The sequence below is a fragment of the Rhinoderma darwinii genome, chromosome 2, assembly GCF_050947455.1.
Source record: "Rhinoderma darwinii isolate aRhiDar2 chromosome 2, aRhiDar2.hap1, whole genome shotgun sequence".
NCBI classification, from domain to species: domain Eukaryota; kingdom Metazoa; phylum Chordata; class Amphibia; order Anura; family Rhinodermatidae; genus Rhinoderma; species Rhinoderma darwinii.
The window spans coordinates 159096-183805 of NC_134688.1; the positions used below are offsets into that span (position 1 = coordinate 159096).

The window sequence follows — 24710 nt, forward strand, 5'->3', positions numbered from 1 at the left end:
TACAGCAGCCTGTCCTCCTCTACATCCCCCTCCTCCATATAACTACAGCAGCCTGTCCTCCTCTACATCCCCCTCCTCCATATAACTACAGCAGCCTGTCCTCCTCTACATCCCCATCCATATAACTACAGCAGCCTGTCCTCCTCTACATCCCCCTCCATATAACTACAGCAGCCTGTCCTCCTCTACATCCTCCTCCTCCATATAACTACAGCAGCCTGTCCTCCTCTACATCCCCCTCCTCCATATAACTACAGCAGCCTGTCCTCCTCTACATCCTCCTCCTCCATATAACTACAGCAGCCTGTCCTCCTCTACACCCCCCTCATCCATATAACTACAGCAGCCTGTCCTCCTCTACATCCCCCTCCTCCATATAACTACAGCAGCCTGTCCTCCTCTACATCCTCCTCCTCCATATAACTACAGCAGCCTGTCCTCCTCTACATCCCCCTCATCCATATAACTACAGCAGCCTGTCCTCCTCTACATCCCCCTCCTCCATATAACTACAGCAGCCTGTCCTCCTCTACATCCTCCTCCTCCATATAACTACAGCAGCCTGTCCTCCTCTACATCCCCCTCCTCCATATAACTACAGCAGCCTGTCCTCCTCTACATCCTCCCCCTCCATATAACTACAGCAGCCTGTCCTCCTCTACATCCTCCTCCATATAACTACAGCAGCCTGTCCTCCTCTACATCCTCCTCCTCCATATAACTACAGCAGCCTGTCCTCCTCTACATCCTCCTCCTCCATATAACTACAGCAGCCTGTCCTCCTCTACATCCCCCTCCTCCATATAACTACAGCAGCCCGTCCTCCTCTACATCCTCCTCCTCCATATAACTACAGCAGCCTGTCCTCCTCTACATCCCCCTCCTCCATATAACTACAGCAGCCTGTCCTCCTCTACATCCTCCTCCATATAACTACAGCAGCCTGTCCTCCTCTACATCCCCCTCCTCCATATAACTACAGCAGCCTGTCCTCCTCTACACCCCCCTCATCCATATAACTACAGCAGGCTGTCCTCCTCTACATCCCCCTCCTCCATATAACTACAGCAGCCTGTCCTCCTCTACATCCCCTCCTCCATATAACTACAGCAGCCTGTCCTCCTCTACATCCCCTCCTCCATATAACTACAGCAGCCTGTCCTCCTCTACATCCCCCTCCATATAACTACAGCAGCCTGTCCTCCTCTACATCCCTCTCCTCCATATAACTACAGCAGCCTGTCCTCCTCTACATCCCCCCTCCTCCATATAACTACAGCAGCCTGTCCTCCTCTACATCCCCCTCCTCCATATAACTACAGCAGCCTGTCCTCCTCTACATCCCCCTCCATATAACTACAGCAGCCTGTCCTCCTCTACATCCCCCTCCTCCATATAACTACAGCAGCCTGTCCTCCTCTACATCCCTCTCCTCCATATAACTACAGCAGCCTGTCCTCCTCTACATCCCTCTCCATATAACTACAGCAGCCTGTCCTCCTCTACATCCCCCCTCCATATAACTACAGCAGCCTGTCCTCCTCTACATCCCCCTCCTCCATATAACTACAGCAGCCTGTCCTCCTCTACATCCTCCTCCATATAACTACAGCAGCCTGTCCTCCTCTACATCCCCCTCCTCCATATAACTACAGCAGCCTGTCCTCCTCTACATCCTCCTCCTCCATATAACTACAGCAGCCTGTCCTCCTCTACATCCCCCTCCTCCATATAACTACAGCAGCCTGTCCTCCTCTACATCCCCCTCCTCCATATTACTACAGCAGCCTGTCCTCCTCTACATCCTCCTCCTCCATATAACTACAGCAGCCTGTCCTCCTCTACATCCCCCTCCTCCATATAACTACAGCAGCCCGTCCTCCTCTGCATCCCCTCCTCCATATAACTACAGCAGCCTGTCCTCCTCTACATCCCCCTCCTCCATATAACTACAGCAGCCTGTCCTCCTCTACATCCCCCTCCTCCATATAACTACAGCAGCCTGTCCTCCTCTACATCCCCCTCCTCCATATAACTACAGCAGCCTGTCCTCCTCTCCATCCTCCTCCATATAACTACAGCAGCCTGTCCTCCTCTACATCCCCCTCCTCCATATAACTACAGCAGCCTGTCCTCCTCTACATCCTCCTCCATATAACTACAGCAGCCTGTCCTCCTCTACATCCCCCTCCATATAACTACAGCAGCCTGTCCTCCTCTACATCCCCCTCCATATAACTACAGCAGCCTGTCCTCCTCTACATCCCCCTCCATATAACTACAGCAGCCTGTCCTCCTCTACATCCTCCTCCATATAACTACAGCAGCCTATCCCCCTCCTCCATATAACTACAGCAGCCTGTCCTCCTCTACATCCTCCTCCATATAACTACAGCAGCCTATCCCCCTCCTCCATATAACTACAGCAGCCCGTCCTCCTCTGCATCCCCTCCTCCATATAACTACAGCAGCCTGTCCTCCTCTACATCCCCCTCCTCCATATAACTACAGCAGCCTGTCCTCCTCTACATCCTCCTCCTCCATATAACTACAGCAGCCTGTCCTCCTCTACATCCTCCTCCTCCATATAACTACAGCAGCCTGTCCTCCTCTACATCCCCCTCCTCCATATAACTACAGCAGCCTGTCCTCCTCTACATCCCCCTCCTCCATATAACTACAGCAGCCTGTCCTCCTCTACATCCCCCTCCATATAACTACAGCAGCCTGTCCTCCTCTACATCCCCTCCTCCATATAACTACAGCAGCCTGTCCTCCTCTACATCCTCCTCCATATAACTACAGCAGCCTGTCCTCCTCTACATCCTCCTCCTCCATATAACTACAGCAGCCTGTCCTCCTCTACATCCTCCTCCTCCATATAACTACAGCAGCCTGTCCTCCTCTACATCGCCCTCCTCCATATAACTACAGCAGCCTGTCCTCCTCTACATCCTCCTCCATATAACTACAGCAGCCTGTCCTCCTCTACATCCTCCTCCTCCTCCATATAACTACAGCAGCTTGTCCTCCTCTACATCCTTCTGCTCCATATAACTACAGCAGCCTGTCCTCCTCTACATCCCCCTCCTCCATATTACTACAGCAGCCTGTTATACTCTACATCCCCCTCCTCCATATAACTACAGCAGCCTGTCCTCCTCTACATCCCCCTCCTCCATATAACTACAGCAGCCTGTCCTCCTCTACATCCTCCTCCATATAACTACAGCAGCCTGTCCTCCTCTACATCCCCCTCCATATAACTACAGCAGCCTGTCCTCCTCTACATCCTCCTCCATATAACTACAGCAGCCTGTCCTCCTCTACATCCCCCTCCTCCATATAACTACAGCAGCCTGTCCTCCTCTACATCCTCCTCCTCCATATAACTACAGCAGCCTGTCCTCCTCTACATCCTCCTCCATATAACTACAGCAGCCTGTCCTCCTCTACATCCTCCTCCTCCATATAACTACAGCAGCCTGTCCTCCTCTACATCCCCCTCCATATAACTACAGCAGCCTGTCCTCCTCTACATCCTCCTCCTCCATATAACTACAGCAGCCTGTCCTCCTCTACATCCTCCTCCATATAACTACAGCAGCCTGTCCTCCTCTACATCCTCCTCCTCCATATAACTACAGCAGCCTGTCCTCCTCTACATCCCCCTCCTCCATATAACTACAGCAGCCTGTCCTCCTCTACATCCTCCTCCTCCATATAACTACAGCAGCCTGTCCTCCTCTACATCCCCCTCCATATAACTACAGCAGCCTGTCCTCCTCTACATCCTCCTCCTCCATATAACTACAGCAGCCTGTCCTCCTCTACACCCCCCTCCATATAACTACAGCAGCCTGTCCTCCTCTACATCCCCCTCCTCCATATAACTACAGCAGCCTGTCCTCCTCTACATCCCCCTCCTCCATATAACTACAGCAGCCTGTCCTCCCCTACATCCTCCTCCATATAACTACAGCAGCCTGTCCTCCTCTACATCCCCCTCCATATAACTACAGCAGCCTGTCCTCCTCTACATCCCCCTCCATATAACTACAGCAGCCTGTCCTCCTCTACATCCCCCTCCATATAACTACAGCAGCCTGTCCTCCTCTACATCCCCCTCCTCCATATAACTACAGCAGCCTGTCCTCCTCTACATCCCCTCCTCCATATAACTACAGCAGCCTGTCCTCCTCTACATCCTCCTCCATATAACTACAGCAGCCTGTCCTCCTCTACATCCCCCTCCTCCATATAACTACAGCAGCCTGTCCTCCTCTACATCCCCCTCCTCCATATAACTACAGCAGCCTGTCTTCCTCTACATCCTCCTCCTCCATATAACTACAGCAGCCTGTCCTCCTCTACATCCCCCTCCTCCATATAACTACAGCAGCCTGTCCTCCTCTACATCCCCCTCCTCCATATAACTACAGCAGCCTGTCCTCCTCTACACCCCCCTCCTCCATATAACTACAGCAGCCTGTCCTCCTCTACATCCTCCTCCATATAACTACAGCAGCCTGTCCTCCTCTACATCCCCCTCCATATAACTACAGCAGCCTGTCCTCCTCTACATCCCCTTCCATATAACTACAGCAGCCTGTCCTCCTCTACATCCCCCTCCTCCATATAACTACAGCAGCCTGTCCTCCTCTACATCCTCCTCCATATAACTACAGCAGCCTGTCCTCCTCTACATCCCCCTCCTCCATATAACTACAGCAGCCTGTCCTCCTCTACATTCTCCTCCATATAACTACAGCAGCCTGTCCTCCTCTACATCCCCCTCCTCCTCCATATAACTACAGCAGCCTGTCCTCCTCTACATCCCCCTCCTCCATATAACTACAGCTCCCCCCTCCTCACTGCCCAGGTCACAGAACTTGCCGGCTTCACCCTGTTCTGTCTGCAATGTCCGGCCTCTTCTTTCCCAGATCTCATGTCATATTTCGCCCATGTCTTTTCTTCCTCACCCGTAACTTCTCGTCTTGCAGCCGCCGGTTCTTATCGCTCTTTTCTTTCTGTATCAGGTATTCTGGTGAAGCCTCCACTTTGCTATCATGGCGAGCCCGGTGGTGCGTCAGATTGACAAGCAGTTCCTGGTCTGCAGCATCTGCCTGGAGCGCTATCACGTGCCCAAGGTCCTGCCTTGTCTGCACACCTTCTGCGAGAAGTAAGTGTCCGCTCCAGCATCTCCACCGTGTGACCCGTGCGGGCGCAGCGAGAAGAAAGGCGATCTCCCGGTGTAATCACACCCTGCAGCGGGGGTCACATATCGCACCCTGCACCGGGGGGGTCACACATCGCTCACACCCTGCACCGGGGGGGTCACACATCGCTCGCACCCTGCACCGGGAGGGTCACACATCGCTCGCACCCTGCACCGGGGGGGTCACATATCGCACCCTGCATCGGGGGGTCACACATCGCTCGCACCCTGCACCGGGGGGGTGTCACACATCGCTCGCACCCTGCACCGGGGGGGTGTCACACATCGCTCGCACCCTGCACCGGGGGGGTGTCACGCATCGCTCGCACCCTGCACCGGGGGGGTGTCACGCATCGCTCGCACCCTGCACCGGGGGGGTGTCACGCATCGCTCGCACCCTGCACCGGGGGGGTGTCACGCATCGCTCGCACCCTGCACCGGGGGGGTCACGCATCGCTCGCACCCTGCACCGGGGGGGTCACGCATCGCTCGCACCCTGCACCGGGGGGGTCACGCATCGCTCGCACCCTGCACCGGGGGGGTCACGCATCGCTCGCACCCTGCACCGGGGGGGTCACGCATCGCTCGCACCCTGCACCGGGGGGGTCACGCATCGCTCGCACCCTGCACCGGGGGGGTCACGCATCGCTCGCACCCTGCACCGGGGGGGTCACGCATCGCTCGCACCCTGCACCGGGGGGGTCACGCATCGCTCGCACCCTGCACCGGGGGGGTCACGCATCGCTCGCACCCTGCACCGGGGGGGTCACGCATCGCTCGCACCCTGCACCGGGGGGGGGTCACGCATCGGTGTCGTCTGGTGATCTCTTCCATTTGGTTCTGTGTAGTTGTTTTGCAGTAGGTTCTAGTTTCACCTTTATGTCATCGTTTGACTCTTTTTGGGGTTCCCTGAAGCGTGACTTTGCTGACCGCGCGTTTCGGATTTGTTGCACCTCCTCAGTGCAGGCTTCTGATTGGCTGATGGAGACGTCTTAGACGCAGCTCTTGGTAGGTGCGGATCCAGCTGGCAGGGAGTTCTGAGGGTTGAGCTGTGGGTGGCGCTACAGACAGGTGTTTTTGTTGTTTTCCCGTCTGGATCTTTTTTGCGTGTGTTGCAGGCACAGACATGAAGGATTGTCAGCAGTCCCATGTAACACAGCGGCTCCGGGCCTACAAGGTCATTGCATTGGTCCTCCTCTTAAATGTATGATGGATAATATGTCGTCCGGTCCTTGTGGTAACGCTGCTCCCCTAGAATCCACCGGCCATCGCCGCAGCCGCTGATCTCTAATTCCTTCATTCTCCGTTTACTTCCAGGTGTCTGCAGAGTTACATCCCCCCTCAGAGCCTGACCCTGTCCTGCCCCGTGTGCCGTCAGACCTCCATTCTCCCGGAACGAGGGGTCTCTGCGTTGCAGAATAACTTCTTCATCACCAACCTCATGGAAGTTTTACAAAGGAGCCCAGAAAGTGGGCGACAGGAGCAGAATGTCCTCCCATGTGACGGCCACACGACCGCAACCTCCTTATCCTGCCCCAATCACCAAGGAAAAGTAAGCAGTCACCGCTTATCCTGCCCCTGTCACCAAGGAAAAGTAAGCAGTCACCGCTTATCCTGCCCCAGTCACCAAGGAAAAGTAAGCAGTAACCGCTTATCCTGCCCCAGTCACCAAGGAAAAGTAAGCAGTCACCGCTTATCCTGCCCCAGTCACCAAGGAAAAGTAAGCAGTCACCGCTTATCCTGCCCCAGTCACCAAGGAAAAGTAAGCAGTCACCGCTTATCCTGCCCCAGTCACCAAGGAAAAGTAAGCAGTCACCGCTTATCCTGCCCCAGTCACTAGAGGAAGGTGAGGAGCTGTCACCCCCTTATCCTGCCCCAGTCACTAGAGGAAGGTGAGGAGCTGGCACCCCTTATCCTGCCCCAGTCACTAGCGGAAGGTGAGGAGCTGGCACCCTGTTCCTCGGCTCCCCATAATTCTCCTTTCCCCTGACAGACGATGGAGTATTACTGCGGCTCCTGTGAGACGGCCATGTGTGTGGAGTGCACGGAGGGTGAGCACCGGGAGCATTGCACGGTTCCGCTGAAAGACGTCCTGGAGCAGCACAAGGCATCGCTGCGCAGCCAGCTGGACAGCATCAAGAGCCGGTAAAGCTGAATACCCCTCCATTATTTACTCTGTTGTGGGGGGGGGGGGGACTGAGTTTATAGAAATCTTCCCGTTCTTTCGTCGATCACAAAGGCAATTTTACTGACCTTCCCCGATCATCCAAAGCGCTGTAACCCCGTGACTAATACGCTGCCCCCGCACAGCTCTGACCCGTCGTCACTGTCTCCACGAGACGTCTGAAGGTTCCTGTAAAGAGGACGAGCGATCGCAGCGACCTGTCCCCTGCACAGCGCCTCGTGAGAGCAGCAGACCAGCGCCTGTCGGCGGGATGTCTGATTGATCGGCGCTCGTTTGCACAGTCCATGTCGGGCCGTGTTAGAGGGTATGGAGAGTTGTGAGGTGCGGCGTCCATGGATCAGACTGTTTTTATCCTGCGGACAGGGGGCGCTGCCATTAGGGAATACGCTGCCATGATATGGGGGGGGGGGGGTGGGGTCTGCAGCAAGGTTTAGGTCGGGGGCACGTGTCACATCCACATGAATGTCAGGACGCGAGGTTTCCCAGCAGAACATTGTCTAGATCATCACCCTGCCCCCGCCGGCCGTCCACACGATGTAACGCGCGATTCATTAGAGCAGGCGCCGCCTTCCATTACGCAAACATTGGATTATCTGTCTTATCTGTTTAACCCCTTAATGACCGCCGATACGCCTTCTCACGGCGGCCACTAACGGGCTTAATTCCGATGCATCAGGATAAATAAGCAGAGCCGGAGCCGTTAAACGTCCCTGCTCTCCGCTGCCAGAGGTATGAGGGCTGGGGGCGTCCCTGCTGCCAGAGGTATGAGGGCTGGGGGGGGGGTCCCTGCTGCCAGAGGTATGAGGGCTGGGGGAGGGGGTCCCTGCTGCCAGAGGTATGAGGGCTGGGGGGGGGGGTCCCTGCTGCCAGAGGTATGAGGGCTGGGGGCGTCCCTGCTGCCAGAGGTATGAGGGCTGGGGGCGTCCCTACTGCCAGATATATGAGGGCTGGGGGGGTCCCTGCTGCCAGAGGTATGAGGGCTGGGGGTGTCCCTGCTGCCAGAGGTATGAGGGCTGGGGGCGTCCCTACTGCCAGAGATATGAGGGCTGGGGGGGTCCCTGCTGTCAGCTGCCAGAAGTATGAGGGCTGTGGGTGTCCCTGCTGCCAGAAGTATGAGGGCTATGGGTGTCCCTGCTGCCAGAGGTATGAGGGCTGGGGGCGTCCCTGCTGCCAGAGGTATGAGGGCTGGGGACGTCCCTGCTGTCAGCTGCCAGAGGTATGAGGGCTGGGGGCGTCCCTGCTGTCAGCTGCCAGAGGTATGAGGGCTGGGGGCGTCCCTGCTGTCCGCTGCCAAAGGTATGAGGGCTGGGGGCGTCCCTGCTCTCCGCTGCCTGAGGGATGGGGGCGTCCCTGCTGTCAGCTGCCAGAGGTATGAGGGCTGGGGGCGTCCCTGCTGTCAGCTGCCAGAGGTATGAGGGCTGGGGGCGTCCCTGCTGTCAGCTGCCAGAGGTATGAGGGCTGGGGGCGTCCCTGCTGCCAGAGGTATGAGGGCTATGGGTGTCCCTGCTGCCAGAGGTATGAGGGCTGGGGGCGTCCCTGCTGCCAGAGGTATGAGGGCTGGGGACGTCCCTGCTGTCAGCTGCCAGAGGTATGAGGGCTGGGGGCGTCCCTGCTGTCAGCTGCCAGAGGTATGAGGGCTGGGGGCGTCCCTGCTGTCCGCTGCCAAAGGTATGAGGGCTGGGGGCGTCCCTGCTCTCCGCTGCCTGAGGGATGGGGGCGTCCCTGCTGTCAGCTGCCAGAGGTATGAGGGCTGGGGGCGTCCCTGCTGTCAGCTGCCAGAGGTATGAGGGCTGGGGGCGTCCCTGCTGTCAGCTGCCAGAGGTATGAGGGCTGGGGGTGTCCCTGCTCTCCGCTGCCAGAGGTATGAGGGCTGGGGGCGTCCCTGCTCTCCGCTGCCAGAGGTATGAGGGCTGGGGGCGTCCCTGCTGTCAGCTGCCAGAGGGCTGGGGGCATCCAAGCTCTCAGCTGCCAGAGGTATGATGGCTGGGGGCGTCCCTGCTGTCAGCGGCCAGAGGTATGAGGGCTGGGGGCGTCCCTGCTGCCAGAGTTATGAGGGCTGGGGGCGTCCCTGCTCTCCGCTGCCTGAGGGATGGGGGCGTCCCTGCTCTCCGCTTCCAGAGGTATGAGGGCTGGGGGCGTCCCTGCTGTCAGCTGCAAGAGGTATGAGGGCTGGGGGTGTCCCTGCTCTCCGCTGCCAGAGTTATGAGGGCTGGGGGCGTCCCTGCTCTCCGCTGCCTGAGGGATGGGGGCGTCCCTGCTCTCCGCTTCCAGAGGTATGAGGGCTGGGGGCGTCCCTGCTGTCAGCTGCAAGAGGTATGAGGGCTGGGGGTGTCCCTGCTCTCCGCTGCCAGAGGTATGAGGGCTAGGGGCGTCCCTGCTCTCCGCTGCCAGAGGTATGAGGGCTGGGGGCATCCCTGCTCTCCGCTGCCAGAGGTATGAGGGCTGGGGGCGTCCCTGCTCTCAGCTGCCAGAGGTATGAGGGCTGGGGGCGTCCCTGCTGTCAGCTGCCAGAGGTATGAGGGCTGGGGGCGTCCCTGCTGTCAGCTGCCAGAGGGCTGGGGGCGTCCAAGCTCTCAGCTGCCAGAGGTATGATGGCTGGGGGCGTCCCTGCTGTCAGCGGCCAGAGGTATGAGGGCTGGGGGTGTCCCTGCTGTCAGCTGCCAGAGGTATGAGGGCTGGGGGCATCCCTGCTCTCCGCTGCCAGAGGGCTGGGGGCGTCCCTTCTCTTTGCTGCCAGAGGTATGAGGGCTGGGGGCGTCCCTGCTGTCAGCTGCAAGAGGTATGAGGGCTGGGGGTGTCCCTGCTCTCCGCTGCCAGAGTTATGAGGGCTGGGGGCGTCCCTGCTCTCCGCTGCCTGAGGGATGGGGGCGTCCCTGCTCTCCGCTTCCAGAGGTATGAGGGCTGGGGGCGTCCCTGCTGTCAGCTGCAAGAGGTATGAGGGCTGGGGGTGTCCCTGCTCTCCGCTGCCAGAGGTATGAGGGCTGGGGGCGTCCCTGCTCTCCGCTGCCAGAGGTATGAGGGCTGGGGGCATCCCTGCTCTCCGCTGCCAGAGGTATGAGGGCTGGGGGCGTCCCTGCTCTCAGCTGCCAGAGGTATGAGGGCTGGGGGCGTCCCTGCTGTCAGCTGCCAGAGGTATGAGGGCTGGGGGCGTCCCTGCTGTCAGCTGCCAGAGGGCTGGGGGCGTCCAAGCTCTCAGCTGCCAGAGGTATGATGGCTGGGGGCGTCCCTGCTGTCAGCGGCCAGAGGTATGAGGGCTGGGGGTGTCCCTGCTGTCAGCTGCCAGAGGTATGAGGGCTGGGGGCATCCCTGCTCTCCGCTGCCAGAGGGCTGGGGGCGTCCCTTCTCTTTGCTGCCAGAGGTATGAGGGCTGGGGGCGTCCCTGCTCTCCGCTGCCAGAGGTATGAGGGCTCGGGGCGTCCCTGCTGTGAGCTACCAGAGGGCTGGCGGCGTTCCTGCTCTCCGCTGCCAGAAGTATGTGTGCTGGGGGTGTCCTTGCTGTCAGCTGCCAGAGGTATGAGGGCTGGGGGCGTCCCTGCTCTCAGCGGCCAGAGGGCTGGGGGCGTCCCTGCTCTCAGCTGCCAGAGGTATGAGGGCTGGGGGCGTCCCTGCTCTCTGCTGCTAGAGGTATGAGGGCTCGGGGCGTCCCTGCTGTCAGCTGCTTGAGGGCTGGGGGCGTCCCTGCTGTCAGCTGCTTGAGGGCTGGGGGCGTCCCTGCTCTCCGCTGCCAGAGGTATGAGGGCTGGGGGCGTCCCTGCTCTCCGCTGCCAGAGGTATGAGGGCTGGGGGCGTCCCTGCTGCCAGAGGTATGAGGGCTGGGGGCGTCCCTGCTGCCAGAGGTATGAGGGCTGGGGGCGTCCCTGCTGCCAGAGGTATGAGGGCTGGGGGCGTCCCTGCTGCCAGAGGTATGAGGGCTGGGGGCGTCCCTGCTGCCAGAGGTATGAGGGCTGGGGGCGTCCCTGCTGCCAGAGGTATGAGGGCTGGGGGCGTCCCTGCTGCCAGAGGTATGAGGGCTGGGGGCGTCCCTGCTGCCAGAGGTATGAGGGCTGGGGGCGTCCCTGCTCTCAGCTGCCAGAGGTATGAGAGCTGGGGGTGTCCCTGCTCTCCGCTGCCAGAGGTATGAGGGCTGGGGGCTCCCTGCTCTCAGCTACCAGAGGGCTGGGGGCGTTCCTGCTCTCCGCTGCCAGAGGGCTGGGGGCGTTCCTGCTCTCCGCTGCCAGAGGTATGAGGGCTGGGGGCGTCCCTGCTGTCAGCTGCCAGAAGTATGAGGGCTGGGGGTGTCCCTGCTGCCAGAAGTATGAGGGCTGGGGGTGTCCCTGCTGCCAGAGGTATGAGGGCTGGGGGCGTCCCTGCTCTCAGCTGCCAGATGGCTGGGGGCGTCCCTGCTGTCCGCTGCCAGAGGTATGAGGGCTGGGGGTACCCTGCTGTCCGCTGCCAGAGGTATGAGGGCTGGGGGTACCCTGCTGTCCGCTGCCAGAGGTATGAGGGCTGGGGGTACCCTGCTGTCCGCTGCCAGAGGTATGAGGGCTGGGGGCGTCCCTGCTGTCCGCTGCCAAAGGGCTGGGGGCGTCCCTGCTCTCCGCTGCCAGAGGTATGAGGGCTGGGGGCTCCCTGCTGCCCGAGGGCTGGGGGTGTCCCTGCTATCAGCTGCCAGAGGTATGAGGGCTGGGGGCGTCCCTTCTCTTCGCTGCCAGAGGTATGAGGGCGTCCCTGCTCTCCGCTGCCAGAGGTATGAGGGCTCGGGGCGTCCCTGCTGTCAGCTACCAGAGGGCTGGCGGCGTTCCTGCTCTCCGCTGCCAGAAGTATGCGGGCTGGGGGTGTCCTTGCTGTCAGCTGCCAGAGGTATGAGGGCTGGGGGCGTCCCTGCTCTCAGAGGGCTGGGGGCGTCCCTGCTCTCAGCTGCCAGAGGTATGAGGGCTGGGGGCGTCCCTGCTCTCCGCTGCTAGAGGTATGAGGGCTTGGGGCGTCCCTGCTGTCAGCTGCTTGAGGACTGGGGGCGTCCCTGCTCTCAGCTGCCAGAGGTATGAGGGCTGGGGGCGTCCCTGCTCTCCGCTGCTAGAGGTATGAGGGCTCGGGGCGTCCCTGCTGTCAGCTGCTTGAGGGCTGGGGGCGTCCCTGCTGTCAGCTGCTTGAGGGCTGGGGGCGTCCCTGCTCTCCGCTGCCAGAGGTATGAGGGCTCGGGGCGTCCTTGCTGTCAGCTACCAGAGGGCTGGGGGCGTTCCTGCTGTCTGCTGCCAGAGGTATGAGGGCTGGGGGCGTCCCTGCTGCCAGAGGTATGAGGGCTGGGGGCGTCCCTGCTGCCAGAGGTATGAGGGCTGGGGGCGTCCCTGCTCTCAGCTGCCAGAGGTATGAGGGCTGGGGGCGTCCCTGCTGTCAGCTACCAGAGGGCTGGGGGCTCCCCTGCTCTCCGCTGCCAGAGGTATGAGGGCTGGGGGCGTCCCTGCTGTCAGCTGCCAGAGGTATGAGGGCTGGGGGCGTCCCTGCTGTCAGCTGCCAGAGGTATGAGGGCTGGGGGCGTCCCTGCTGTCAGCTGGCAGAGGTATGAGGGCTGGGGGCATCCCTGCCCTCAGCTGCCAGAGGTATGAGGGCTGGGGGCATCCCTGCCCTCAGCTGCCAGAGGTATGAGGGCTGGGGGCATCCCTGCTCTCAGCTGCCAGAGGTATGAGGGCTGGGGGCATCCCTGCTCTTAGCTGCCAGAGGTATGAGGGCTGGGGGCGTCCCTGCTCTCCGCTGCAAGAGGTATGGGGGCTGGGGGCGTTCCTTCTCTCCGCTGCCAGAGGTGTGAGGGCTGGGGGCGTCACTGCTGTCAGCTGCCAGAGGTATGAGGGCTGGCGGCGTTCCTGCTCTCCGCTGCCAGAAGTATGCGTGCTGGGGGTGTCCTTGCTGTCAGCTGCCAGAGGTATTAGGGCTGGGGGCGTCCCTGCTCTCAGCGGCCAGAGGGCTGGGGGCGTCCCTGCTCTCCGCTGCTAGAGGTATGAGGGCTGGGGGCGTCCCTGCTGTCAGCTGCTTGAGGGCTGGGGGCGTCCCTGCTCTCCGCTGCCAGAGGTATGAGGGCTCGGGGCGTCCTTGCTGTCAGCTACCAGAGGGCTGGGGGCGTTCCTGCTGTCAGCTGCCAGAGGTATGAGGGCTGGGGGCGTCCCTGCTGTCAGCTGGCAGAGGTATGAGGGCTGGGGGCATCCCTGCCCTCAGCTGCCAGAGGTATGAGGGCTGGGGGCATCCCTGCCCTCAGCTGCCAGAGGTATGAGGGCTGGGGGCATCCCTGCTCTCAGCTGCCAGAGGTATGAGGGCTGGGGGCATCCCTGCTCTTAGCTGCCAGAGGTATGAGGGCTGGGGGCGTCCCTGCTCTCCGCTGCAAGAGGTATGGGGGCTGGGGGCGTTCCTTCTCTCCGCTGCCAGAGGTGTGAGGGCTGGGGGCGTCACTGCTGTCAGCTGCCAGAGGTATGAGGGCTGGCGGCGTTCCTGCTCTCCGCTGCCAGAAGTATGCGTGCTGGGGGTGTCCTTGCTGTCAGCTGCCAGAGGTATTAGGGCTGGGGGCGTCCCTGCTCTCAGCGGCCAGAGGGCTGGGGGCGTCCCTGCTCTCCGCTGCTAGAGGTATGAGGGCTGGGGGCGTCCCTGCTGTCAGCTGCTTGAGGGCTGGGGGCGTCCCTGCTCTCCGCTGCCAGAGGTATGAGGGCTCGGGGCGTCCTTGCTGTCAGCTACCAGAGGGCTGGGGGCGTTCCTGCTGTCAGCTGCCAGAGGTATGAGGGCTGGGGGCGTCCCTGCTGCCAGTGGTATGAGGGCTGGGGGCGTCCCTGCTGCCAGTGGTATGAGGGCTGGGGGCGTCCCTGCTGCCAGAGGTATGAGGGCTGGGGGCGTCCCTGCTGCCAGAGGTATGAGGGCTGGGGGCGTCCCTGCTGCCAGAGGTATGAGGGCTGGGGGCGTCCCTGCTGCCAGAGGTATGAGGGCTGGGGGCGTCCCTGCTCTCAGCTGCCAGAGGTATGAGGGCTGGGGGCGTCCCTGCTCTCAGCTGCCAGAGGTATGAGGGCTGGGGGTGTCCCTGCTCTCCGCTGCCAGAGGTGTGAGGGCTGGGGGCTCCCTGCTCTCAGCTGCCAGAGGTGTGAGGGCTGGTGGCGTCCCTGCTGTCAGCTACCAGAGGGCTGGGTGCGTTCCTGCTCTCCGCTGCCAGAGGGCTGGGTGCGTTCCTGCTCTCCGCTGCCAGAGGGCTGGGGGCGTTCCTGCTCTCCGCTGCCAGAGGTATGAGGGCTGGGGGCGTCCCTGCTGTCAGCTGCCAGAAGTATGAGGGCTGGGGGTGTCCCTGCTGCCAGAAGTATGAGGGCTGGGGGTGTCCCTGCTGCCAGAGGTATGAGGGCTGGGGGTGTCCCTGCTGCCAGAGGTATGAGGGCTGGGGGTGTCCCTGCTGCCAGAGGTATGAGGGCTGGGGGCGTTCCTGCTCTCCGCTGCCAGAGGGCTGGGGGCGTCCCTGCTGTCAGCTGCCAGATGGCTGGGGGCGTCCCTGCTGTCCGCTGCCAGAGGTATGAGGGCTGGGGGTACCCTGCTGTCCACTGCCAGAGGTATGAGGGCTGGGGGCGTCCCTGCTGTCCGCTGCCAAAGGTATGAGGGCTGGGGGCGTCCCTGCTCTCCGCTGCCAGAGGTATGAGGGCTGGGGGCTCCCTGCTGTCAGCTGCCAGAGGTATGAGGGCTGGGGGCGTCCCTGCTGTCCGCTGGCAGAGGTATGAGGGCTGGGGGCGTCCAAGCTCTCAGCTGCCAGAGGTATGATGGCTGGGGGCGTCCCTGCTGCCAGAGGTATGAGGGCTGGGGGCGTCCCTGCTGCCAGAGGTATGAGGGCTGGGGGCGTCCCTTCTCTTCGCTGCCAGAGGTATGAGGGCTGGGGGCGTCCCTGCTCTCCGCTGCCAGAGGTATGAGGGCTCGGGGCGTCCCTGCTGTCAGCTGCCAGAAGTATGCGGGCTGGGGGTGTCCTTGCTGTCAGCTGCCAGAGGTATGAGGGCTGGGGGCGTCCCTGCTCTCCGCTGCTAGAGGTATGAGGGCTGGGGCCGTCCCTGCTCTCCGCTGCCAGAGGTATGAGGGCTGGGGGCTCCCTGCTGTCAGCTGCCAGAGGTATGAGGGCTGGGGGCGTCCCTGCTGTCAGCTGCCAGAGGTATGAGGGCTGGGGGCGTCCCTGCTGTCAGCTGCCAGAGGTATGAGGGCTGGGGGCGTCCAAGCTCTCAGCTGCCAGAGGTATGATGGCTGGGGGCGTCCCTGCTCTCAGCGGCCAGAGGTATGAGGGCTGGGGGTGTCCCTGCTGTCAGCTGCCAGAGGTATGAGGGCTGGGGGCATCCCTGCTGCCAGAGGTATGAGGGCTGGGGGCGTCCCTTCTCTTCGCTGCCAGAGGTATGAGGGCTGGGGGCGTCCCTGCTCTCCGCTGCCAGAGGTATGAGGGCTCGGGGCGTCCCTGCTGTCAGCTACCAGAGGGCTGGCGGCGTTCCTGCTCTGCGCTGCCAGAAGTATGCGGGCTGGGGGTGTCCTTGCTGTCAGCTGCCAGAGGTATGAGGGCTGGGGGCGTCCCTGCTCTGAGGGCTGGGGGCGTCCCTGCTCTCAGCTGCCAGAGGTATGAGGACTGGGGGCCTCCCTGCTCTCCGCTGCTAGAGGTATGAGGGCTCGGGGCGTCCCTGCTGTCAGCTGCTTGAGGGCTGGGGGCGTCCCTGCTGTCAGCTGCTTGAGGGCTGGGGGCGTCCCTGCTCTCCGCTGCCAGAGGTATGAGGGCTCGGGGCGTCCTTGCTGTCAGCTACCAGAGGGCTGGGGGCGTTCCTGCTGCCTGCTGCCAGAGGTATGAGGGCTGGGGGCGTCCCTGCTGCCAGAGGTATGAGGGCTGGGGGCGTCCCTGCTGCCAGAGGTATGAGGGCTGGGGGCGTCCCTGCTCTCAGCTGCCAGAGGTATGAGGGCTGGGGGCGTCCCTGCTCTCAGCTGCCAGAGGTATGAGGGCTGGGGGTGTCCCTGCTCTCCGCTGCCAGAGGTATGAGGGCTGGGGGCTCCCTTCTCTCAGCTGCCAGAGGTGTGAGGCTGGGGGCGTCCCTGCTCTCCGCTGCTAGAGGGCTGGGGGCATCCCTGCTCTCAGCTGCCAGAGGTATGAGGGCTGGGGGCATCCCTGCTCTCAGCTGCCAGAGGTATGAGGGCTGGGGGCATCCCTGCTCTTAGCTGCCAGAGGTATGAGGGCTGGGGGCGTCCCTGCTCTCCGCTGCAAGAGGTATGAGGGCTGGGGGCGTCCCTGCTATCCGCTGCCAGAGGTGTGAGGGCTGGGGGCGCCCTGCTCTCCGCTGCCAGAGGTATGAGGGCTGGGGGCATCCCTGCTCTCCGCTGCCAGAGGTATGAGGGCTGGGGGCGTCCCTTCTCTCCGCTGCCAGAGGTATGAGGGCTGGGGGCGTCCCTTCTCTCCGCTGCCAGAGGTATGAGGGCTGGGGGCGTCACTGCTCTCCGCTGCCAGAGGGCTGGCGGCGTTCCTGCTCTCCGCTGCCAGAGGTATGAGGGCTGGGGGCGTCCCTTCTCTCTGCTGCCAGAGGTATGAGGGCTGGGGGCGTCCCTGCTCTCAGCGGCCAGAGGTATGAGGTCTGGGGGCGTCCCTGCTCTCCGCTGCCAGAGGTATGAGGTCTGGGGGCGTCCCTGCTCTCCGCTGCCAGAGGTATGAGGGCTGGGCGTGTCCCTGCTCTCTGCTGCCAGAGGTGTGAGGGCTGGGGGCGTCCCTGCTGTCAGCTACCAGAGGGCTGGGGGCGTCCCTGCTGTTAGCTGCCAGAGGTATGAGTGCTGGGGCGTTCCTGCTCTCTGCTGCCAGAGGTATGAGGCCTGGGGGCGTCCCTGCTGTCCGCTGCCAGAGGTATGAGGGCTGGGGGCGTCCCTGCTGTCCGCTGCTAGAGGTATGAGGGCTGGGGGCGTCCCTGCTGTCAGAGGTATGAGGATGTCCCTGCTCTCCGCTGCCAGAGGTATGAGGGCTGGGGGCGTCCCTGCTGCCAGAGGTATGAGGGCTGGGGGCGTCCCTGCTCTCAGCTGCCAGAGGTATGAGGGCTGGTGGCGTCCCTGCTCTCAGCTGCCAGAGGTATGAGGGCTGGGCGTGTCCCTGCTCTCCGCTGCCAGAGGTATGAGGGCTGGGGGCTCCCTGCTCTCAGCTGCCAGAGGTGAGAGGGCTGGGGGCGTCCCTGCTGTCAGCTACCAGAGGGCTGGGGGCGTCCCTGCTGTCAGCTACCAGAGGGCTGGGGGCGTTCCTGCTCTCAGCTGCCAGAGGGCTCCCCTGCTCTCCGCTGCCAGAGGTATGAGGGCTGGGGGCGTCCCTGCTGTCAGCTGCCAGAGGTATGAGGGCTGGGGGCATCCCTGCTCTCAGCTGCCAGAGGTATGAGGGCTGGGGGCATCCCTGCTCTCAGCTGCCAGAGGTATGAGGGCTGGGGGCATCCCTGCTCTCAGCTGCCAGAGGTATGAGGGCTGGGGGCGTCCCTGCTCTCCGCTGCCAGAGGTATGAGGGCTTGGGGCGTCCCTGCTCTCCGCTGCCAGAGGTGTGAGGGCTGGGGGCGTCCCTGCTGTTAGCTGCCAGAGGTATTAGGGCTGGGGGCGTCCCTTCTCTCCGCTGCCAGAGGTATGAGGGCTGGGGGCGTCACTGCTCTCCGCTGCCAGAGGGCTGGCGGCATTCCTGCTCTCCGCTGCCAGAGGTATGAGGGCTGGGGCGTCCCTGCTCTCAGCTGCCAGAGGTATGAGGGCTGGGGGCGTCCCTGCTGTCAGCTACCAGAGGGCTGGGGGCGTCCCTGCTGTTAGCTGCCAGAGGTATGAGTGCTGGGGCGTTCCTGCTCTCTGCTGCCAGAGGTATGAGGCCTGGGGGCGTCCCTACTGTACGCTGCCAGAGGTATGAGGGCTGGGTGCGTCCCTGCTGTCCGCTGCCAGAGGTATGAGGGCTGGGGGCGTCCCTGCTGTCCCCTGCCAGAGGTATGAGGGCTGGGGGCGTCCCTGCTGTCCGCTGCCAGAGGTATGAGGGCTGGGGGCGTCCCTGCTGCCAGAGGTATGAGGGCTGGGGGCGTCCCTGCTGCCAGAGGTATGAGGACTGGGGGCGTCCCTGCTGCCAGAGGTATGCTCTCCGCTGCCAGAGGTATCAGGGCTGGGGGCGTCCCTGCTTTCCGCTGCCAGAGGTATCAGGGCTGGGGGCGTCCCTGCTCTCAGTGGCCAGAGGTATGAGGGCTGGGGGTGTCCCTGCTGTCAGCTGCCAGAGGTATGAGGGCTGGGGGCGTCCCTGCTCTCCGCTGCCAGAGGTATGAGGGCTCGGGGCGTCCCTGCTGTCAGCTGCCAGAGGTATGAGGGCTGGGGGCGTCCATGCTCTCAGCGGCCAGAGGGCTGGGGGCGTCCATGCTCTCAGCGGCCAGAGGGCTGGGGGCGTCCCTGCTGTCAGCTGCCTGAGGGCTGGGGGCGTCCCTGCTCTCCGCTGCCAGAGGTATGAGTGCTCTGGGCGTCCCTGCTGTCCGCTACCAGAGGGCTGGGGGCGTCCCTGCTGTCAGCTGCCTGAGGGCTGGGGGCGTCCCTGCTCTCCGCTGCCAGAGGTATGAGGGCTCGGGGCGTCCTTGCTGTCAGCTACCAGAGGGCTGGGGGCGTTCCTGCTGCCAGAGGTATGAGGGCTGGGGGCGTCCCTGCTGCCAGAGGTATGAGGGCTGGGGGAGTCCCTGCTGCCAGAGGTATGAGGGCTGGGGGCGTCCCTGCTGCCAGAGCTATGAGGGCTGGGGGCGTCCCTGCTCTCAGCTGCCAGAGGTATTAGGGCTGGGGGTGTCCCTGCTCTCCGCTGCCAGAAGTATGGGGGCTCCCTGCTCTCAGCTGCAAGAGGTGTGGGGGCGTCCCTGCTGTCAGCTGCCATAGGGCTGGGGGCGTTCCTGCTGTCAGCTGCCAGAGGTGTGAGGCCTGGGGGCGTCCCTGCTCTCCGCTGCCAGAGGTGTGAGGGCTGGGGGCGTCCCTGCTGTCAGCTACCAGAGGGCTGGGGGCGTCCCTGCTGTTAGCTGCCAGAGGTATTAGGGCTGCGGGCGTCCCTGCTGTCAGCTGCCAGAGGTATGAGGGCTGGGGGCGTCCCTGCTCTCCGCTGCCAGAGGTATGAGGGCTGGGGGCGTCCCTGCTCTCCGCTGCCAGAGGTATGAGGGCTGGGGGCATCCCTGCTCTCCGCTGCCAGAGGTATGAGGGCTTGGGGCGTCCCTGCTGTCAGCTGCCAGAGGTATGAGGGCTGGGGGCGTCCCTGCTCTCAGCGGCCTGAGGTATATGAGGGCTGGGAGCGTCCCTGCTCTCCGCTGCCAGAGGTATGAGGGCTGGGGGCATCCCTGCTCTCCGCTGCCAGAGGTATGAGGGCTTGGGGCGTCCCTGCTGTCAGCTGCCAGAGGTATGAGGGCTGGGGGCGTCCCTGCTCTCAGTGGCCTGAGGTATATGAGGGCTGGGGGCGTCCCTGCTCAAACACGTGAGATCCCTATCAGTATCGATCTGACCCGTGTAACCCCTCAGATGCCGCGCTCAATAGCGTGCTCCGCATCTGAGTGGTTTTGGAGGGAGGGCGCTCCTCTCATCCCACCAGCACCTGGCGATAAGATCACCGAGCGTCTGTGTCTCCTATGGCAGCCGAGGCCTAATAAAGACCCCAAGCTCTGCCTGTAGTGAATGCCGGCTGGGTCATGCCGGAGGCGTAATACGCGGACAGGCATAATACGCTATATACAGAAGTAGACCCACTTTTTCCCCTTACAAAATGCTTTACTATTAAAAAAAACAACAAAATAAAGCAATAAAGTTACGCATATTTAGTATCGCCGCGTCCGTAACGACCCCGACTATAAAGTTATTACATTATTTAACCTGCACGGTGAACGCCGTAAAAACTCAAATAAAACCAATGGAAAAATTGCTGTTTTCTGTTAATCCTGACTTTAAAAAAAATGTGATAAAACGTGATCAAAAAGTCGCATCTACTCCAAAATGGTACCGATAAAAACTACAAGTCGTCCCGCAAAAGAAAAAAGCCCTCATACAACTGCATCGGTGGAACAATAAAAAAAAGTTACGGCTCTTCAAATACAGAGACACAAAACAAATCATTTTGAAAAAAAAAGTGTTTTTACTTTGTAAGTCGTAAAAGATACAAAATCTATACAAGTTTGGTATCGCTGAATAAAGTGATTGTGTTATCTATACCACATGGTAAACGGCGTAGATTTAGGACACAAAAAAGCGTGGTGAAATTTCAGCTTTTTTTCTATTCGCCCCCCCCAAAAAAGAAGTTAATAAAACTTAATAAATATGTACCCAAAATGGTGCTATTAAAAAATACAACTCGTCCCGCAATAAACAAGACCTTCTACAGCTATGTCGACGCAAAAAATAAAAAAGTTATAGTTCTTCGAAAGTGACAATGGAAAAACTATAAAACCGCTTGGTCATTAGGGCCCAGAATGCAGGGGAAGGGGTTAAAAAGTGAAGTATTCTGGTTGTCGGCAGCTCATCTAGTTGTGTAAACGGGAGACGCCCTGCCGACAGGATGATAACGTACGGGGACGAGGGGTCGGAGTAACGAGCGCTCCTCCCCATCCATAGCCCCGTGTGACAGGCGCAGACGAGCGCCAATCAATGATGTCTCGTGGACCAGCGCTCGCTGCACCGGCCGCTTATCAGCCGCGTAAAAGGGCCTTTAGTGTGGTACAGTAGATCTTCTGTGGGATCAGACCAGATGGGCTAGCATCCCCTCCCCCGCACATCAATCAGCCTTGGGCACCCATGACCCTGTCTCTGGTCACCGGTTGTCCTTCTTTGGCATAACGTATAATAATCAAACCGCGATTCTGGTGATCAGAGTTGAGTAGGACCTTGGGGGGTCCGTGTGTTACGTGCTTTATACATACAGTTAAATACGGGTGCAATACGCCATCCATGAAGCCCTGAGTCTCGTATCTTAAGGCACTGAAGAATATTTAGTGGACGCCGCATGATTCCAGAGGATTGACCAGGGCTGGGGGACAAGCAACAGGCTCTCCAAACTTTATCATGTCTAACAAGATGTCGGCCTTGTCCCCCCCAGGATCCCGCGGCTGACCTCCGCCATTGACCTGGTGAGTGAAATCAGCCGGCAGCTCAGCGAGAGGAAAAGCGCGGCTGTGAATGAGATCTGCTCCACGTTTGAGGAGCTGGAGCGAGCTCTGCAGCAAAGGAAGAACTTGCTGCTTCAGGATCTGGACACCATTTGTGTCGGCAAGCAGAAGGTGGGTTTCTCATGTGCTGGGGGTCTGGGGGAGACATTATGTGGTGCTCCTCACGTATGTCGTTTCCTCCGTTTCAGGTTCTGCAGGCTCAGCTCTCGTCTTTGAGACAAGGTCTGGATAACATGGAGAGCAGCGTGCGTTTCACCGAGCAGGCTCTTGGTCATGGCTCGGAGACTGAAGTCCTCCTGGTGAGAAAGCAGATGAGCGAGCAGCTGAACGAATTGGCCTCCCGTGATTTTCCCCTCCATCCGCAGCAGAACCCACAGTTAGAATTTAGAGTGGAGACGGACGGATTACGCCGATCCCTGCAAAATTTGGGAGCTCTTCTTACCACTAGTGCTGTGGCTTATCCCTCAGTTGCTACAGGGGAGGGTCTGCGCCAGGCTCTGGTGGGACACCAAACCTCTGTCACTGTTACAACTAAAGACAAAGATGGAGAATTGGTGCGAAGTGGTAATGCCACCCTACAGGCTCAACTGACCAGTCCAGATGGAGGGACCCAGGACGGAGAGGTGACGGACAATAAGAATGGGACTTATGAGGTGCTGTACACGCCCCGCCATGAAGGAGAACACCAGCTCTCTCTGCGGCTTTATGGCCAACCTCTGCGTGGAAGCCCCTACCGGGTGAGAGCAATAAAGCCTGGAGATGTACCAGCCTCACCGGAAGACGTGAAACGCAGAGTGAAGTCCCCCAGCGGCGGTCATATAAGACAGAAGGCTGTGAGGAGACCGTCCAGTATGTACAGCACCAACAAGAAGAAGGAGAACCCTATCGAAGATGAGATGATCCTCCGAGTAGGTAAGGGCCATGCGAGGCTGATGGGAGTAATCCCTTATGTGTCTCTATAGTGATATTAGATTGTGAGCTCTTGGGGTGGGACGTTGTGTATGCTGCTCTGTGATTTGTGCCGTTGTTGGCTTTGCCTCATGACTGGCCTTTGTTTTAGGGTCCCGTGGGCGCGACAAAGGTGAATTCTCCAACTTACAAGGTATCTCGGCTTCCAGTAACAACCGTATCATGGTGGCGGACAGTAACAATCAGTGTATACAGGTAGCGTATTATCCTCTGTTATTGTCACAGCCGCTCATCCACCTGGTGTCGCTCATCCGGTTCTTCCTATTCCCACTGCAGGTCTTTTCCAATGAGGGGCAGTTTAAGCTGCGATTTGGTGTACGGGGCAGATCACCGGGGCAGCTGCAGCGTCCTACAGGCGTGGCCGTGGACATGAACGGGGACATCATTGTGGCGGATTATGACAATCGCTGGGTCAGCATTTTCTCTCCTGAGGGGAAGTTTAAGGTGAGATCTGATCCTGGAGTTGCGCATTGTGGTCTTGTCACCACGTAGAGCAGAACGTCCCGACCGCTTTCTCCAGTCACCCCCCCCCCCCCCCATGCTTGATGTCACTCATGTGGTCTGGATATCTCGTCCTGTGTTAGGCCCCATGCACACGAGCGTAAAACCGTGGACCGTGACACGGTCCGCGGTTTTACGGACCCATTCAGTTCTATTGGCCGCAGGACGCCTTTCCGTATTGTGGGTGTCCGTGCTGTAGAACTGTGTCGGGAATTATGGAGAATGTCCGTTTTTTTTCGTGTTTTACGGGCCATGCTCCCATACAGTGTATAGGAGCACGGTCTTAAAATGCGGGCGGACATCCGTGCCCCCAATTGTGGGCCGCGATTATTGGCACGGTCATGTGCATGGGGCGTTACTTCTGGCTGACTGTCTGTCTATCCTGTGGTCTCTATATGCCATCATGTGTCTCTACTGGCTGTCTCTCTCACACCTTACCAACTCTCTCATTTTACCATGTGTCACTTCTAGACGTCTCTCTCGCATCTGACCATGTGTCTGTTCTGGCCGTCTGTCTCTCTGACTCCCACTCTCTGATCCTACCATAACTGTCTCTCTTCCATGTGTCACTTCTAGTCGTCTCTCTCGCATCTGACCATGTGTCGGTTCTAGCCGGCTGTCTTTCTGACTCCCGCTCTCTTATTCTACCATAACGGTCTCTCTTCCATGTGAAGTGTCTGCATCTGACCATGTGTCAGTTTTGACTGTCTCTCGTTGGGTCTTTCTCTCATTGTCGCTTTCTGCCCGTTGTCTATAGAACAAGGTGGGTGTCGGGCGTCTTATGGGTCCTAAGGGAGTTGCCGTGGACCGAAATGGCCATTTGATTGTTGTGGACAACAAGTCCTGCTGTATCTTCATCTTCCAGTCCAATGGGAAGTTAGTGGGGAGATTTGGAGGGCGCAATCCTGGAGATAAGCAGCAAACCGGAAGTCTTGATGGTAACTATGACTGTGGTTGGTGGAGCCTTCTGAGTGGGAGGAGCATAAATGCAGGAAGCTGGGTCCTTATGTAGTAATGGGTGGAGCCTGGTATAGATGATGGGCGGAGCTGTTTGCGCTAGATTGTGGGCGGGGCTTGTCATGTTGTGGGTCTTTGCTTTGTATATGATTTGGCGCTCACTGTCCGCTGTGTTTCTAGGTCCCCATTTTGTTGCCGTCAATAACAAGAATGAGATTATAGTGACTGATTTCCACAACCATTCAGTGAAGGTGAGTGAATATCACAACGTGCGGCACCCGCCGTACCCTACATGATCCACTATGGAGGCTGCGCTATCCCGGGTAGTCGCGGCTCCAGACCCCTGTGGTTCCTGACTTACAGCTGAAGAGGGGTCCGCCTGTGGTCTTCCGCAGTAATCGCTGTAGTGTGTGGAGACTTTCTTCTTGATGTGTATGATGAGGTTCCACCCCAGTCCTGGTTGACTCTCCACTGTCCTCTCTGTCTATGCAGGTGTACAGCGCAGAAGGAGAATTCCTCTATAAGTTTGGCTCTCACGGAGAGGGGAACGGTCAGTTTAACGCTCCCACCGGAGTCGCTGTGGATTCTAATGGAAACATTATTGTGGCTGACTGGGGAAACAGTCGGATTCAGGTGTGGACCAGATATTAGGGTGGGGGGGGGGGCTGCTCAGACATTCTGCATGCTCTCTTGTTAGGTGGGGGGGGGGGGTTCATGGAAGAGAAGGATTACAGAGGGCTGAATGTAATGGTGGGATAATGTCAGGACT

At 60.0% G+C, this 24710-nt stretch overlaps 1 protein-coding gene across 1 annotated transcript in view; it reads left to right on the top strand.

Moving 5' to 3' along the window:
• TRIM3 (tripartite motif containing 3) overlaps nt 1-24710 on the top strand; it is an 80679-nt gene that overhangs the window by 51205 nt on the left and 4764 nt on the right. Inside the window, exons 2-11 of the mRNA XM_075851265.1 lie at nt 5040-5182; nt 6536-6770; nt 7212-7363; nt 21445-21625; nt 21703-22426; nt 22575-22678; nt 22760-22927; nt 23742-23922; nt 24122-24192; nt 24434-24574. Coding sequence (XP_075707380.1) covers nt 5070-5182; nt 6536-6770; nt 7212-7363; nt 21445-21625; nt 21703-22426; nt 22575-22678; nt 22760-22927; nt 23742-23922; nt 24122-24192; nt 24434-24574 — 2070 coding nt within the window. The 5' untranslated portion in view covers nt 5040-5069. The remainder of the gene's footprint in view (nt 1-5039; nt 5183-6535; nt 6771-7211; nt 7364-21444; nt 21626-21702; nt 22427-22574; nt 22679-22759; nt 22928-23741; nt 23923-24121; nt 24193-24433; nt 24575-24710) is intronic.